General features: G+C 39.2%; 2 protein-coding genes across 5 annotated transcripts in view; one reads left to right on the top strand and one right to left on the bottom strand.

Moving 5' to 3' along the window:
* SCYL2 (SCY1 like pseudokinase 2) overlaps window positions 1–1737 on the bottom strand; it is a 59845-nt gene extending 58108 nt beyond the window's left edge. The window contains exon 1 of one of the 4 annotated variants that reach the window (XM_027107309.1): window positions 1480–1737. The gene's annotated coding sequence lies outside the window, so the exon portion shown is untranslated. Of the gene's footprint in view, window positions 1–1375 lie in introns of all 4 variants that reach the window. The other 3 variants (XM_027107311.1, XM_027107312.1, XM_027107310.1) reach the window with 3 other exon arrangements.
* Window positions 1723–18213, top strand: DEPDC4 (DEP domain containing 4). The gene is given in 7 exon segments (XM_027106009.1): window positions 1723–1963; window positions 4124–4535; window positions 5104–5249; window positions 12110–12287; window positions 14238–14464; window positions 15075–15355; window positions 17481–18213. Coding segments are annotated over 7 exon segments (1593 nt in total). The 3' UTR covers window positions 17589–18213.
* Window positions 18214–18662: the final 449 nt, after the last annotated feature.

Raw genomic sequence — 18662 nt, 5'->3', positions numbered from 1 at the left:
TCTACTGCTATAGAAAGGGATGCATGATGAAGCTAGTCACTTGAGTCAAACAGTAAGAGGACCTCTTTTTCTTGGGGGATAAGTCATGAATTTCAAACATGTGAGTATGAGTAGTTATTCCCAAGTATGGGGTTGATTTTTACAGAAATATTCCAGTGTATGTAAGTACAATGTGCTTCTATTTATTTTATTGGGTGTTTATGGATCTTAGAGACAAAAGGTTTCTGCATGTGTGTTAAGTGGATCTGAACAGAATGAAGGTCCTTCCTTTAGGTTCCGTTCCTTTAGAGTCCCCCCAAAGTGTCTTTTATGACTACAGTTTAATAGTGTCTCAAGAATTCTATTTATACACTCAGCTGATAAATTATTTTAAAACTTTTTAAAACTTAATATTTAAACCAAAAAATAAGAAGCCAAACGAAAAAAGGCCTGCAAAGTCCAAAAGGAAGCTTCAATCACCTGACTTTCAAGCTGTTACCAGAACATGACCGGTTTTAGTGACAGGTTGGTTTGGAGCATTAACCTTAAACTATATTAATTTTCCAGAATGGAGAGGCTTGCGAATGCGACTTAGAAAACTTCTTACTCATAGAATCCAATTTGTAAAAAAAAATGATGATTTTTTTTCAGATGATTTTCATTTCATTTTTCAGATGATTCCTGACTTTGATCTACAAAAATACTAGTTTGCAACTTACAATTGTAAGTCACTACCGACATAGTGCTTTTAACTCGCTTGAGTCTGGAGTCTCGGGAAGACTGTTTTGGGAGTTGACGTGACAATACTGGTCCCCTTCATAACTGATCATAGGTATGTATTCAGTCGTATCCCAAGTTTTTGCAAGCCTCATGGGTCTCAACCTTCTTCCATCCTTTCTCTCCCGCTTAGAAAAACAGGAGTGCAGGAGCCTCGGAGCGGGTATTTAACAAAACACCTGCCCCACCCACCTCACGAACAATAACCTTCCATTCCAGAACTAAAGCTACTGTCAGAAAAGGACGCCGGGCGGTAGGGCCCTAGATGGTAACCCAGGTTATCAGAGGTGGACCTCAGAACCGAGGGGAGCTGTTTGTTCTCACCCAGTCCCAGAGTAGTGTCCAATTTCCCAAAAGGGAACCAAGATCTCCACCACGGAAACCCGAGCTCCCGAGCCGGAGCCGGGGGCTCTCCCTCCAGCAGATGGCTCCAGCCCGGGGTCTCCAGTCGCTTCCAGGCCTCTTCGGGAGACTCGGGCCTCCCAGATCCTCTCCCCGGAGCTCGCCGCTCCCCCAGCCCGGCTTCGCGCGGGCGCCCAGAGCCCCGCCGCCCCGCCTGCACCCGGCAGGCCCGTCACCTGGCAACAGTCGCCAGCCCCGGGGACCTTGGGAGGCCTACCCCAGGCGCGGGTCCTTCCCCATTCCTTTTCGCTGCTTGAGGAGCCCAAGCGAGAGCGCTGCCGGTGAAGGAGGTCGTTCCGTGCCCGTGGGGGGGTCACTCACCTCTTCCCCTTGTCCCCCGGGAGGGGCGGTGCTGGGGCTCTTTTCCCCCGCCCCCCAAACGCCTCCTGGCTGCTCCTGCTCAGCCCCGGCGCCTGGCCACTGCCGCCGGCTTACTCCATAGCTTCTCACACTCGCGCGGCCTCAAAGGCTGGAACCGGAGGAGGGAGGGGGGAGGGGAGGGGAGGGACTGGGGAGGAAGAGTAAGGGAGGGGGAAGAAGACCGAAAGACCAGCCAGCCCGGGCATGACGTCACTTCCTGCTTGTTCGGAAGGGGCGGGGCCGGGGTGTCCGGCCTCCGCCTCCCGAGAACGGGGTGGGGGCGGGGTTACGGGCCGGGGGAGGAGCCCGGCGGACGAGTTTATGGCGGTTCTTTTGACTCCGTGGTTCCGTAGCCTTGGCAGCCAGAGCCAGTTTCCCGGCCCAGGGCGGAGTGTGTCAAGTTTCGTGAGCCCTAGAGATGTTTTCTGCCGGAAAAGGAGGACAGGTACACCTTTGGATCCTAACCAAATGTGCAGCGAAGTGGGGGGACGGCTGAGGGGAGCGGGCGCTTTGGACTTTGCGCCTCAGGCCTCTGGGGCCCGCCCCTTTCCTGGACCCGCCCCTTTCCCGGCCCACTGCTCTCCCAGTCCCGCTGAGGACGGGCACTGGACCTTTTCAGAAGCTACTCTCCTTGGGGCGTCCTGGAAAGCGGTGCTTCTCAAACTTTAATATACATACAGATCATTTGGGAACTTTGTTAAAATGCAGTTTGGATTCAAGAGTAGGGTCTGATATTCTGCGTTTCTAATAAGTTCCCAGATGATGCCACTGCTGCTGGTCAGCGGGCTACACTTAGAACAAGGGGTTAAAAGTACTAGATGGCAAGTCCTTGAGCACGAGGACTATTTCTTTAACCTAGCCTACTTGTTTAATGACGCTTAGAGGGGCAGACGGAAAATATCCCTGTCTCCTCTCATAGACTCCTAGCTTTATCCACCCCACCCTACCCTAACCCAGTCCCTACTCCCTCCTCAAACCCTCCCCGTTTCCACTCCTCGCCCTCCACGCCCTACTCCTGTCTATGCACTGTCCACAGTGTCTCGGGCCAATAGTTCAAGGACAGACAGACAGAAAGCTTCTGTTACAGAAGGCATTTGAAGGTGATGGGCTTTTATTTCTGTCCTAAACATCAGACCATTATGTAAAGTTGGACATCCTGTTTCCAGCTATTCATAGTCAGAGGAAGAAAGAGCTTAAATTCTCAGATTCTAACAACAACGAAAATCTAGAAACAACATTCTAGATGTTTCAACGTATTCCCTTATTAAAAATTTTTTAATAAAAATTTACTGGGGTAGAGGGGAATGAGCAGTGATTGCTAACTATGGGTTTCTTTTTTTTTAATTAATGTTTATTGAAGTATAGTTGCTTTCCAATGTTGTGTTAGTTTCTACTGTACAGCAAAATGAATCAGCTATACATATACATATATCCCCTCTTTTTTGGATTTCCTTCCCATTTAGGTCACCACAGTGCACTAAGTAGAGTTCCCTGTGCTATACAGTATACTCTCATTAGTTATCTATTTTATACATAGTATCAAGAGTGTATATGTGTGTATGGGTTTCTTTTTGAAGTGATAAAATGGTCTGGAGTTAGATAATAGAGATAGCTGCACAGCTTTGTGAATGTACCTAAAAACCATTGAATTGTATGCTTTAAAAGGGTGAATTTTGTGGAATGTGAATTATATCTCAATTTTAAAATTTTACTGTCTACAATTAATTGAAAAAATTATATATGTACGTTATAAAAACTGGAAATATGTATTCTAAAAAGTGAGTATCCTTTCATTACACCTATTTCCTAAAGGTTACTTTGAGGTTTATCCTTCCAGACTTTTCTATTTACATATATTTGTATGTAGGTTGGGAATTCATTTTTGCATAACTAGGATGATAGTATATAAATTGTTCTGCCCAACCTCTTTGGTTTTTTGTTTTTACTACTTAATGAAATCCTTCCGTGCTATAAATGTCATTCTTCCTAATGGCTGCTTAATATCCTATAATAAGGCTATTCCATAATTTACTTAACTATTCCCCAGGCACTGGACATTTTCATTGTTTTCAGATTTTCATTATTCCTCACAAACTTTTATTTTTCAAGAAGAACAGCTGGCAGATAAATTGATCAGTTTTTTCAGCTCCTTGCCGTAGATTTCTTTCATGCAATGCTTGTCATTGTTCAAAAGGCAAAAAGAAGAAAGGAAAAGCAGAGTCTGGTGAAGCCACATCTCTGTAATAATCAAGACTCCAATGTGTGTGTACATTCCTTTTAAATGTAGCCTGAAATAATATTCTTCAAGACTAAGTCTAGCTAGTTATTAAGCATGTAACATTAGGATGTATAAATTCACATAGTAGTATATTTCATATCAGTAAAGCAAGTTCCTAGGTTTACTCTGATTTTATTGGCAGACGAACATGTGCAAACTTAGTAAACATATTATAGTTTACACAAGATGGGAAGAGAAGAAACTTAAGAAAGACATTGTTAGCAGATGTGCCATACAAAAGCATAAGGTTGCCAAAACAAAAAAAACTTACATATTTTTGTGTAATCTAAATTTGTTAGAAACATATGTTTAATTTTTTTTTTTCAGGATGCTCTGGTCCTTTTCAAGCTACTCAGCTATGGGATGGTATTATTCACTCCCTTCAGACTCAAGTGGTAATAAAAAGAAGGAGGCATCATTTACGAACATACAGAGACTGTTTTACTGGTTCTGATGCTGTTGATGTAGTACTAAGTCATCTTATGCAAAATACGTGCCTGAGCAGTAATGATATCTCTCGTCTTAAAGGAGTTCGTCTTTGTCAACTTCTAATGAACCATAAAGTATTTGAACCAGTAGAAATGAAGCTATTCAAAAATGAAAAGGAATTGGAATTTGAGGATTCAAACAATAGTCTCTACAGGTTTCTAGGGAATAAATCATCTTATGTTTTTTGCAAAAGAAAAAAGGATTCTGAGACTGGGTTAAATGATGAAATAAAAGCAAAGGAATCTTTAAGGTTAGTGTTAACCAAGATACTGTAATATATTGTTTTTAGTTGCTGGCAGGACAGTCGTCATTGAACAAACCTTGAATATTATGCTTTCTGTTTTTTTCAGAAGTCAATAAAAGAAATAGCCGTGTAAAAATTAATCTTTTCTGCATTTGGTGTAAAACTGTTATGGAGGACATGATCACAAAAATATTTCAGAATTTGTACCAGGAAAAACTTTATCTCCTCTGATGAATTATATGCTTCCTAATTTTTGAAACATGACTTAGCCAAAGTAGCCAAAGCCAAAATTATGGAAACGAAACTAGACCAGAAATTTTCTACTCTGTCACAGCAGCCATGATAACCTTAGAATTAACTTTTTTTTTTCTGTTTATTTACAATCCTAACATCCTCTTCTCGTGATATTCTGTTATTTAATACATTTATTACTTGTATCTTTTATTGTAAGCTGCCTGACATCCTTTTTGGAAATAGGAAATGTATAAATAAGTTTTAATAAGTAAATTAAAATGCATATTTGAAATTTTGGCCCTGTATGTAATGGAAAAATTCACATATTATTTCTTAACAGACCAGAAGGCAAAGTGATTTCAAATCCTCTAGCACAAGAGATTGGTGAGGAAAGAATTGAGGAACTTATTGATACAATGAGTGGGACTCTGGCTTTACCTCCAAACATCACAGTTGACAAACCTGTTCTTCCACTTTCAAAAGAAGGTAATTTCAGTTTTCATTACTTTTTTCCGAACTTTGTAAGAAGAGCTGACTTTTTTAAATAGAACTTACTTTTTGGAACAGTTTTAGGTTCACAGAAAAATTGAACAGAAAGTACAGAGAGTTCCCATGTGCCCCCTGCCCCCCACACATACCCAGCCTCCCCCACTGTCAACATCCTGCACTGGAGTGGTTATTTGTTATAATCCATGGACCTACATTGATATATCATTATCACCCAAAGCCCACAATTTACAGTAGTGTTCACTCTTGGTGGTGTATATTATGTAGGTTTTGACAAATGTATGATGACTGTATCCACCATTATAGTATCATACAGAATAGTTTCACTGCCCTGAAAATGCTCTGTACTTCACCTGTTCCTCCTTCCCTCCCCGTTACCCCGCTGGCAACCACTGATCTTTTTTTTTTTTTTTTTTTTGTGGTACGCAGGCCTCTCACTGTTGTGGCCTCTACTGTTGCGGAGCACTCCAGACACACGGGCCCAGTCGCTCCGCGGCATGTGGGATCCTCCCGGACCGGGGCACGAACCCATGTCCCCTGCATCGGCAGGCAGACTCTCAACCACTGTGCCACCAGGGAAGCCCACCACTGATCTTTTTACTGTCTCCAAGAACTGACTTTTCAAATACAATAGAAGTAGTGTGTTTGGCGTACTGACTCACTACTCCTCTCCCCGTAAGAGTTTCCTTCTACATAGTGATTGCATCACACAAGACAGGTGAGGCAATGTAGATCCAATAACATTTAGTTTATTTTTTTACAATGACCATGATCAGATTAACTGGAGGTACTACAGTCCTTACTACCGGAAAAAAAACATGCAAACTCATTACCAGTCCTTATTATTTATAATGCAAGACCATCTTCTTATGAGCATATCCTTTGCCCATTGTATAAGCTCCTCCCAAACATCTCCCTACTCTTTGCCTTTCAGAACAAACTAGCTAGGCTACCTATTGCTCTAATTCTCTTTACCATTTACTTCATCTATCTACTTGTGGTTTTGTCCTTATAAGGCAACTTAACAGTTGAAAGAAGAGCCGCATACCCAGGGCAATTAGGAGGGTTGCATACACAATTCATTAATGGTTACACACTTTACTGCATGTGGTCAAACCATGATGGAAGTAAGACAAGCATGATTTGCACACTGGAGGAGCAAAGGTTATCAACAATAACTAGGATAAGTGTGATAAGGGAAATGCACGGTGCCCAAAGAAAGGGTGCAGAGTGAGAAAAGAAGAGGGATTAGAAGAAGACTCCGAGAAAGATTAATATTTAGAGGACAGGCTGAAGAAGAGGAGCCAACAAAAGTTCAGTTTTTACCTATTACAAATGAAAAAGAAAAACTTGTCTCATCATTTTCCCATGAGGATATAGGGTACCTCTAGAAATTTCTAACTAAAGATGGATATAATTGATCAGTAAAGATGCTCATAAAAGTAATTTTCATTTATTGGGCCTTTCTCTGGGCCAGGCAATTTCTTATGCATTTTATATTTATTCTCTGTAATTTAACAATAGCCCTGTAAAGTGAGGGGTAAAACTTCCTTTTTATAGTTTGGGAAACTGAGACTCAGAAAGATAAATAAATAAGACATGGTAGGGAAGGAAAGTTGGCACTCTTATGTACTTTTTTAAACATTTTAATTTTTATCTTTGTTATACATGCACATAATGTAAATCATTCAAATAGTCCTACAGGTTTTGTTACCAAAAAAAATAATAATTCCCTACCCTTCCCCTCTCAACCATTTTCCCCTCTCCAGAGACAACCATTTACAATTTGTATAAATTGTAATTCATGTGTGTTGTAAATGTATCTCACATCTCTAAATGTCATGCTTATACTGCTACTTCATGCTTTTTCAGTTTTAGGGACATCTAGTAATTTTCTACAAAGGAAAACAGGGTTTTAGGCCTGTTCCCTTTCTTGCATCTATCTCCCCAACTCTTTAAATGATACATATACTTTTATATACTCTTATGAGTAACATATTTAACAAAAAGATGTTGGGTGAGGGCTTCCCTGGTGGTGCAGTGGTTGAGAGTCCGCCTGCCGATGCAGGGGACACGGGTTCGTGCCCCGGTCCGGGAAGATCCCACATGCCGCGGAGCGGCTGGGCCCGTGAGCCCTGGCCACTGAGCCTGCGCGTCTGGAGCCTGTGCTTCGCAACGGGAGAGGCCACAACAGTGAGAGGCCCGTGTACCGCAAAAAAAAAAGATGTTAGGTGAAAACAGGAATATCTTTAGTTTTAAGACTATTGTGTTTAGCCAGAGATTTTAAACAGTAAGTCACACAACAATAACTATTAAGTTTTGCTTTTTTAAAAAAGGAGTTTTTTGGTTTTTGGTTTTTTTGGCCACACTGTGTGTCTTGCAGGATCTTAGTTCCCCCACCAGGGATTGAACCCAGGCCACAGCAGTGAAAGCACCGAGTCCTAACCACTGGACCGCCAAGGAATTCCCTAAAAAAGGAGATTTTATGTTAAAAATTTTATGTTATTTTATGTTGAAACAAAAATCAGCCAAGTCTTGGAACCACTGCTTTACTTTAGACTTAATTTAGCTTAGATGGTTTATTTTATAGACAAGGAAACTGAGACTCAGAGAAGTTAGATAATTTGCCAAGTTTCCACAGTTAACTAATGGCATCAAGATTCAGACCTAGATTTCCATACTTTTACCCAGTGTTTTATCATTATTGTTGCAACAAGGTGTTGTAACTTCTAAAACGGGTACAACTGAAGTTATGTTTAGTTGGTATGTCTGCTCTTTGTTGCAACTGAATATGTCAGCCTTCAGAACAGAGAAACACAAAAAACTATTTTAGTTTTTCTCTCTAATAAAACATAGTTTTGAGAGAAGTAGTCTAATAAATTACTAATAGGAAATCTCTTTATGTTCAAAAGTCTTGAATCTGCTAGGGTAGGTTTTTTCTTTGTTTTTTGTTTTGTAAAAAGCCTTGCAAAAGAGAATTAACTTTAAAATTGGCTGGTTGTTCTTGTATTTAATGAGCTAAAAAAAGTTAACTTTTTTGGAATTTACGTTTTCATACCAAAACTTTTTGGAGAAAGTGCATTTGGAAGTGTCTCTAAACTCTAACAAATCAGGCATGAAAGGAGTTTTTGTTGTTGTTATTATCCACTGAAATCTGATTCTTCTGTGATCCTCAAGCACAAAAACAACCCCCTCAGATATAAAACTATGTGGTTTTATAAGATTAAATAATTAGCTGGCCAACAAGAAAATTTAAGCCACTTTCTATTTGGAAAAATATGGCTGGTTAAAGGTATGCAGTTGGCAACACACCTGTATACATTTCAGCCAAGAAATAAAAGTATGGAGTTTCTCTTTTTTTTTGAGAAAGGTCATTTCTTAATTCCCAAAGAACTGAGAAACCAACTTCACTTGAATTGAGTTGAAAAATCTGCTAGCAGTGGTAAAGCAATGCAGTCCCAGGACTGCAGGCTTTTTGCAAATTTGTATTTGTGAGTCTAGTAGAGTTAAGGTGAACCACCTTTGCTGAGATTTGTTTATTTTTTACAGGTGTTTCTTACTGATAATATAATGACTAATATTTTTGAAATATATGTGCGTTGTTTTAGAAATGTGAGGGGTTCTAAAGGTGCAGAACCTCTCCCTCACCTTACCTCTGTGGGGTAGGTCTCAGGAGAATGCCAATATCAGCTGGAGCAATTCCACTATTAATCTGTTTTACCTGACTTCCAGAAGAATATGTTTGTTCAAAGGTTTCCTCAGCTGAGACAAAGTTTGATTCCTACTGAACACACTGTACTTCTCCCACCAAAACATTTACACACTTAATGAAATTGTAAGTTTACTTGTCATTATTTCCCACTGGAGTGTGAGGTACTTAGACAGGGACAGTCCTTACCTTTTTCACTGTTGTATCCCTGTTGAGTGGCCCAGTGCTTAGCTGTTGGTAGATTACATTTAGTGGATGAATGGCTCACAGACAGCCTCCTCATTTTATAAATATTTTCTTTTTATTTATGCGTCTATACACATTCGCTCATATGTACATATATGTGTATATGTGCATGTGCATGCACGTGTGTGTGTGTGTGTGTGTGTGTGTGTGTGTGTGTGTGTAGGCTATGCTAAACGCTGCTTGGATTGTATGCTTTTCAAATGTAGAGTCTATCCCCTTGGATCCCCGTCATTCAGCACAGTGATCATTGAGTATGAAGTGCTCCGTTAAGATGAGGGTGGTGACTGTATGTGTTGCTACAGTATCCTTCTTGAGTCTAATTTCCTCACACAGAGCTAGCTATTCTATTTATCAGCTCTGCATTTGGCTAGTTTGTTCTAGACATGCACATTTCTCTGCTCCCTCACCTTCAGGTCTTTGCTCAAATATCATCTTCCCAATGATAATTCCCACACATCTTATTTAAAATTGCAATACTAACCCCCTAATGTAGTCTAATCTCCTTTTTTGCTTAATTTCTCTCCATAAAACTTACTATTAGCTGACACACCACATATTTCACTTTTTGTTTGTTCGTTTATTTATTGCCTGCCTCCCTCTCCCCACTAGAATATAAGCTCCATTAAGGCCAGGATTTTGCCTGCTTTGGTTACCCTGGAACCTAGAACAGTGCCTAATACAAAACAGGTCTCAATAAATATTTGTTGAGTAAATGAATGTTCTGTCTTGATGCTATTGCTAAGAATAGTCTTTTTTCCACTTTTGGATGTATTCATAATATATCTATTCATATTTCTTGGTGACTTGATAAAATTTGCCTTCATCCATTTCATATGTGGCTTATCCTTATCCACAGCACAGTTCAGTGCTGTGCCCAAAGGTTGGTATCGACAAATGTGGACTGATTGATTAGAGGCTACTTACGATCTCAAGTCTTTACTAAAAGATTGCTAATTTGATTTATTTGGGGCCAATAACTCAGAAGTAGTAAACTCAGATGCCTTTAGGAGCCAGGCAGATTGGAGAGCAGGTGAGTACTTCATTTTCAAACATGTAGGAAAAATTGTTGTTTTGCTTGAAATGTAGGGCCCTCTTGGCTATTTTTCCTTTTCCCACTTAAGGAAGAGATATAACTATAGGGAAATTAATTTCTGCTGTAACAAAACCAACAGGACAATACCATGAAAATGGTAGCTGACACTCAACTTCACTGTTTGGGATAGAGTAGGAAGTGGTGGGGTTTGTGGTGAGCTGGAAATGACATTCCAATGCAAATAAGGTAGCCACTAATTCATATCAGCTAACTTTGGTCAGGTATTAATTGAAGCCCGGTGTCATGAGATTTTAAGATTTTTTTTTCTTATTTATTTATTTGTTTATTTTTGCTGCGTTGGGTCTTCATTGCTGCGCGTGGGCTTTCTCTAGTTGCGGCGAACGGGGGCCTACTCTTCCTTGTGCAGAGCACAGGCTCTAGGTGTGCAGGCTTCTCATTGTGGTGGCTTCTCTTGTTGCGTAGCACAGGCTCTAGGTGCGCGGGCTTCAGTAATTGTGGCACATGGGCTCAGTAGTTGTGGTTCACAGGCTCTAGAGCACAGGCTTCAGTAGTTGTGGCACACAGGCTTAGTTGCTCCACGGCATGTGGGATCTTCTCGGACCAGGGCGCGAACCCGTGTCTTCTGCACTGGCAGGTGGATTCTTAACCACTGCGCCACCAGGGAAGCCCTCTTAAGATATTTTTAGAGAAGCTTGAAACCCGGAATTTTATATGAAATCTCCCTTTTTTTTTACGGTACGCAGGCCTCTCACTGTTGTGGCCTATCCCGTTGCGGAGCACAGGCTCCGGATGCGCAGGCTCAGCGGCTTAGCTCACGGGCTTAGCTGCTCCACGGCATGTGGGATCTTTCCGGACCGGGGCACGAACCCGTGTCCCCTGCATCGGCAGGCGGACTCTCAACCACTGCGCCACCAGGGAAGCCTGAAATCTCCCATTATTTATACAAGTTAATTCTATTCAAAATACTTTATAACCAAACAAATCATGACTATGGTCCAAATTTAATACGTAGGCTACTGGCAGTAAAGCTCCACGAGAGATTTACTGTAGCTGTTGATTTTTTTTTTTTTTTTTTTTTTGCGGTACGCGGGCCTCTCACCGCTGCGGCCTCTCCCGCTGCGGAGCACAGGCTCCGGACGCGCAGGCTCAGCGGCCGTGGCCCACAGGCCCAGCCGCTCCGCGGCACGCGGGATCCTCCCGGACCGGGGCACGAACCCGCGTCCCCTGCATTGGCAGGCGGACTCTCAACCACTGCGCCACCAGGGAAGCCCAGCTGTTGCTTTTGTAATTTTGTTTCATTTAAAGGAAAAACAAAATATTAATGATGATCTGATAATTAGGATAACGAAAAACTTTATTAACCCTTAACATAAATGACCAGAAACCCAAGTTAAAATTAACCTAATACTGTATTTTTATTTAAAAGCAATTTAACTACAATTATCTCTGCTTTGAATAAAATTATAAATAATTAGTAATCTCATTCTCTCCAATCATCAAAATAATTTATAAGCAGGACCAGTAGTTTTTTTTAATATCTGGAATTAACCTATTGATCACCTTAAAAGCTAGATAATATCACTTTATAATTAACATAGCCAGAAAATAAAATCAATATGGCTCATAACCCTGATGTCTATTTAAAGGTCAATCTTGAAAAGAGAAATTGTAATTTAGCAAAGTTAAATTATCCTAACAAATTAATCCATTATATTATTAGCTTTTCTGTTGTATTACTAGAAATGGAACAATTCTATGATACTGGTTGAATATGTATATGTTATTTATTAGTATGATAGTTATATTATTTTTCTTTCTAAGCTGTGGAACATGTTTGGAAACAACAAACATTGCTACGTATTCTTCAACTGATTCACATTCCATTCTTAGAAAATATTTTGGAGCCTCCAGTTAAAACACAAAATCTCTAATTAAGTAAAGAGGAAGATCTTGTTATCTCAAACACTTACCTCGACAGAGAGGTTATTCCAAGCTTATGTCTACTTGAGTGAGTGACCATTTTTATTGTCAATTTATAACTAAAATGTTCTTTCACATATTTTGCCCTTGGTATTTTAAGGTGGGAGAACATATTCATATGTATGAGCAGACATCATCATTGATTTAAAAATTAATCACTGTGAATTTTCATTTGATCTAAAATAGAAAGACACTGGTTATGACCTGTGAGAAGATTATTGGAAATCTGAGTGGTTTCATTCATATGAGTTCAGTCATGATTTGTCAATCATTCTTTCCCTGCACCAGCCCTGAGTGTTTTTTCAAAGTTCTATTATTTCCGTTCTATAACCACAAAATAAAAACCATCATGGTTTCTACCAGTTTATTTATTCCTGCTTTAAGAGAATCCTCAGTCTAGTAGGGGAGACATTCATGAAACAAAACATTACAGTCCAATGAAATAAGCCCTATCATAAATCAGTTGCTAGGAACCATAAGTATAAGACCTTGGGTACTGGTGAGATTCCAGCAAAGAGAACTGATATGATGCTTTCTGCCGCATGGGCCAAACAAGAAAAGAACATCAGACTCCAAACCTGAGAACCAGAAAGCTTCAGATCCTACAAGGAGCTTGATGATCAGAGACCTGTGAACCCACTTAGATCGTCAACCATTGTCCTGTTTGCACATGACATGTTTGCTCCTAATTCAACAGGCTGAGAAAGACCTAGCAAATGAGTCTTCCCCAGCCCCTGAGTCAGGGAGAATATAGGGACACCAGCAAAGAAACAGGATTTCTTTAGATGCCTCTGCAGGAAACAGACAGCAGCTAGTCAGCCTTTATGAGCTTCCAAGTGGAAAGTGTAGGTTATCTGCAAGAGAAATGCAATCCAACTGTCATTAATTTTTTCATCTGCAACACTAGGAGCTAGAAGATAATAAGTCACACATGTTAGGCAATATGTTCCATTCAACAGGGGTTGGTGTGGGTGGGGAGAAAAAAGGAAATGGAACGGGAAAGAGAATAGGAGGGAAGAAGGAAAGATATTTGAGGATCACCGAGAATTCATAGAATATATCACTCAGGAACCCCCTCCTAGGAAAATATTTGAGGAAAGATTTTAATCTGACTACAAAGAAATAACCAGAACCCCAAGATGGAGACAGATGAAGAGGAAAGGAAAAATTGGTAGGCAATGAACTTTGGTCTGTGCACTCTCGCTATTTTCTCTTCTCCCTAATTTTGTACCCACATATGTGCATGCATACAAACACACATGTACACACAACATATTCGAAGTTGATATGGTAAGGCTGTGTGAGAATGTACAAAATATAAGTGCTAAATAAGATATCAAAAAAAGAAGGACGTAATATTAAGGGAAATTATAATGAATACTAACCTATCTCAGCAAAACCTGGGGGTGGGGAAGGTGGAGGAGAAGGGGGAATTAAAGGCCTTCCAAAATCATCACTGAAGGGAGGGAGGAGTGAAAGGATCCTCAGTTGCTTATCTTATTGAGGTCGGGAGATAAAAAAGGGGAAAACAGTGTGTGGTGGGATAAACGGTGCATCTTAATGGGGGAAATATTTGGTATCTTATTTTCGAATAGTGATAGAACCATATGCACCTAATGATCAGAGTGGGAAAGGGGAGAGGAAACACCAGTGCAATGCAACAGTACAGATGAACTCCTCTGAACAAAATTTAACAAAGTTAGAAACAAATAATGAAAAGGTGGCCCACAAATATTTTAATTCCTTGAAAGTAAAGGTACAGAAAGGTGTGGTGGTATTTGGTGAGGAGAAAAGCTATTCCCTCTCATTTACTCCTTCAGTCATCCAGCAAAAATTATTAAAAAGATTCTCAAAACTAGTTTCTTCTTTAGGTTTGGTTAATTATAAGCTAGATTTTATTGTTTTATCAAACAATGTTTTAGGCAGTTAAATGGAAACGTTAACCATTAATTTATTTTATTTTGTTTTTTACCTCCAGGATTGATAACTGGCTTAATTCAGCAATTGAATGCTTGGAATATTTCCCTGACCAGTTAATAGTTACTGTCAGTGAGCAGTTAGTTCAAAACAGAAATGAAGAGACAAGATTGAATACACAGAAGAAGTTACTCTTTGATGTCATAGTAAAATATTATAATCAAGAGAGAGATTGCTTATTAACTGATGAGTATTTTGATATTCATTCAGGAATTATTGAACTTTTAGGTAAGAGATGTTTAAACTTCAGTTTTTTTGCATAATCTTTTTTAATAATACAAGTTGCAGAAGATTTTATGTATTATATGAGTATTACATTTTAATATTTTTCTTCTATGATGTCAAAGTACTTCATAGAGTCTTTTTTCAATTCACTTGGCCTGCCACGTAAATTGTACTATCAAATGTAATACTGTAGTATAGCAATTAGATCTAAGGTAATTCTATCACAGGGACATTCTAAGAAAAATTTTGATATAGTACTAGAGGATTAAAGAACTGAGGTATCTGGAAATATTGTATTAATTTGATGACCTTTTAGCAAAATAAAAATTGAGTGACACATCATGTCTCTTTTTTAGCTTTGTAGGTGGCCATATAATTTCATGTTAAAAACAAATTGCTGTTTGACAATGCTGGATATAATTATGCAGGTGTTTGGCATAATATGTAGATAATTTCCTGTGTGTTTGAAATATTTCCTAATAAAAACTTTCAAGTGTGAAAAAGAATCTGCAAACCAAACACAGTATCATAGCATTTTAATTGACTGCTACGTACTATAATCTCTGGGGTTTTTTTGTCCCTTGCTTTGTCTTCTTTGTAACCCATGTAACAGAAAATGAGAAAAGAACAGAAGCACTTGAAGCAACACAACTATATCTAAGATTATTGTTGCCCAACGTTAGAGAAGAATTACGATGGCTACTCACTTTTATGGCAACTGCATCAGAACCCAATGCCTACAAATTACAAAAACAGGTGAAAAAAATTGCAATAACAGTTTTACAATCTTCTGCTATTTTTTTAATAAAAATGATTCAAGTTAATGTTACTCTTTCTGTTTACAGTTTGTTCAAAAAGAGTCATGTACCACAATATTCATTGCAGCTCTATTTACAATAGCCAGGACAAGGAAGCAACCTAAGTGTCCATCAACAGATGAATGGTTAAAGAAGATGTGGCACATATATACAATGGAATATTACTCAGCCACAAAAAGAAACGAAATTGAGTTATTTGTAGTGAGGTGGATGGACCTAGAGCCTGTCATACAGAGTGAAGTAAGTCAGAAAGATAAAAACAAATACCTTATGCTAACACATATACATGGAATCTTAAAAAAAAAAAGGTTCTGAAGAACCTAGGGGCAGGACAGGAATTAATACACAGACATAGAGAATGGACTTGAGGATATGGGGAGGGGGAAGGGTAAGCTGGGACGAAGTGAGAGAGTGGCATGGACATACATACACTACCAAATGTAAAACAGAAGCTAGTGGGAAGCAGCCGCATAGCACAGGGAGATCAGCTCGGTGCTTTGTGATCACCTAGAGGGGTGGGATAGGGAGGGTGGGAGGGAGATGCAAGAGGGAGGAGATATGGTGATATATGTATACGTATAGCTGATTAACTTTGTTATACAGTAGACACTAATACACCATTATAAAGCAGTTATACTCCAATAAAGATGTTAAAAAAAAAGTTTTTAGTTATTCTGCACCTAGTTTTTCATCAAAAAATATAATAAATGGAGATTAGGGCCCAGGTTACATAAATGTTTAATTCTACAGTCACTAAACCAAAATTCATGTTTATAGCTTGTGAAATGGGTCCCAGATTCCAACCAGGAATTTAGAATGAACATTTTCTCTACCCTCCTCTTCCTTACCACTTAGCCTCTCCACTTTCTTCTTTCTCACCCTGCTTCCTCCTCTAGGTAAATGAATTCTCCTCTGTCCTACATATGGTTGAGAAGTTAGAAAGGATTTTTTCATTTTTTACTTCCCCTCATGTCAGAACTAGCAGTGCCATAAAGAAACATACTGGTTCAAATATTGTGGCAGGACACAAAAGGAGAAAAGGAACTTGATGTGGGCTGGAGGAAGTGGGGGTATGGGATTCAGGAAGCAGGGAGAAGTGGCTCCGATGACTGGTTTCTGGAGATTAGGGAATGAAGTATTTCAGGGAGATTGAGATGTGGGTATTTATAATAGGGGATCTTGAGCATGCCTAGCTTTTTCCTGTTACAGGGCTTTACCTGTGTTGTCTACTGTATGTCTGGAACATTTTCTCCCAAGTATTTTTATGGCTTACTCCTTCACATCATTTCAGGCCTCTGCTCAAAATGATACCCTCTCAGTAAGACAAAAGCCTTCCCTTACTGAGATAGCTACCCATCTTCTTCATTCTAGCTTCTTATCCTGCTTTATGCTCTCTTAATGGCACTTATCATTACCTGAAACTATATTATGTATTTGCTGATTTTTTGAAATTGTCTTTCTCTCATATGAGAATGTAAATTCTGTGAGTTCAGACTAGATCTGCTTGTTCATCACCTAGAACTGTCCTGGAACGTAGAAATCATTCACTAAATTTTTGTTGAATGACAGAATGAATTAATGGGGATGGCTTCATGTTTGTAAATTTTCAGGACAATAGAAGTTAATGGAAAGGTACCCTGGGGCTCAAGATGAAGGAGCTATGTGGATATGAGGTTCAACATTGGTAGGTCTAGGGGGTGCCCTCTGTAACAATATTAGCTGAGGAATTATTTCCCCCAGATACATGTTATAATCTGGGATTTCTTTTGTATAACCAAAACTGGAAAAGGAGTATTTATCCATTTTAAGAGAATGAAATTATTATGTATTTTAGAGCTACTATTTACATATGGATCATGTAATTACAATGTAAGATTATTTAGACCAGTGCTGTTATGGAAGTACAAATAATTTTTATTATTATAAGAGAACATTGCACTAATGATTGGTTAATCTAGTTTCAGATATACTACATATGTGGGAGTAGAATATAGAATTTTAAGAATTCTAAAAAAGAATTTCAAGTATTTATACCCTTTATAATTCAGAGGCCTTCTGCTACCCGCCCCCTCTCCCCATCTGCAATCCTCTTCCCCTATGCATTGGTCAAAAATATTGAGGTTTTTTTTTTTTTTCTATATTGGATTACTGGCTAGAAAAAAATTCATATTAAAAATTTGAAAATATCTGTTTTTATGTAGACACCGGTTACTTTATTGGATCTGGTTAGTAAGAAACTTAAGAAGCTTCTACATGGAGAAGATACAGATGCTATATCAGGTATTGATTCAGTCATTCTTTATCATTAAGTGACTGTTATAGCCACATAAGTTGGAAAGGAGCCAAGGGTGAGTATGTAATAAATATATAATGCTATAAAAGGTGGTTACATTAAGGTTATTTTTTAATATCTCCAGAGCAAGTTCTTCTCTAGTTGTTTTTGGAAGCTCTTTGTTTGATTACCTTTCTTCTAAAAAGGTAAACACTTACTATATCTCATTGCTGCTCCCAGGTCTCACCTTCCCCTCATTTATTACCCACCTGCCTGCTTCCTTGCTCCTGTGCACACTGTTTTTCTTTCTCCTGTTTTTCATTCTCTCTCTCTTTCCCTCCTCTTTTCTAGGAAATGACAAAGTTTTTATAGAGAAGGAGCTTAAACACTTCCCCCTACCCAGTTGAAAAGGCTTCATGATTCTTTTTACTCCATGTCTTTTGGCAATTGATCTGATTCCTTACTTTTAATTTCTTTAAACCATAAAATATTTAAAAGTCAAATTTCCTAAGATTGTCATGTGAGAGACAAAATAAAGTAATAGGTATAACTTTGGGTGCTAGGGCCAAATTGCCTGGGCAAATTAACTTCTTTGTGCCTCACCTTCCTCATCTCCAAAATGAGAATAATAGTATCTACCTTGTTGTTATTAAATATTTAGTATTTATATTAATAATATAACATTGGGGGCTTCCCTGGTGGCACAGTAGTTAAGGATCCACCTGCAAATGCAGGGGACATGGGTTTGAGCCCTGGCCCGGGAAGATCTCATATGTCATGGAACAACTAAGCCCATGCGCCACAGCTACTGAGCCTGCACTCTAGAGCCCGTGAGCCGCGACTACTGAAGTCATGTACCTGGAGCCCATGCTCCGCAACAAGAGAAGCCAGCGCAATGAGAAGCCCGTGCACCACAACGAAGAGTAGCCCCCGCTCGCCGCAACTAGAGAAAGCCCGTACGCAGCAACAAAGATCCAACTCAGCCAAAAATAAATAAATAAATAAATTTATATATAAAAAATAAACACAAAATGAGAGAATACGGTGAATTTCATAATTAAAAAAATAATATAGTTATAAATCACAGATACTATATTTAAATTGTATTATT

The sequence above is a fragment of the Aethalodelphis obliquidens genome, unplaced genomic scaffold (assembly GCF_003676395.1).
Source record: "Aethalodelphis obliquidens isolate GAN/ISIS:26980383/991018 unplaced genomic scaffold, ASM367639v1 scaffold8, whole genome shotgun sequence".
NCBI classification, from domain to species: Eukaryota; Metazoa; Chordata; class Mammalia; order Artiodactyla; family Delphinidae; genus Aethalodelphis; species Aethalodelphis obliquidens.
Note: the sequence above shows the minus strand (reverse complement) of the source record. Positions and strands in the feature narration are given on the sequence as shown.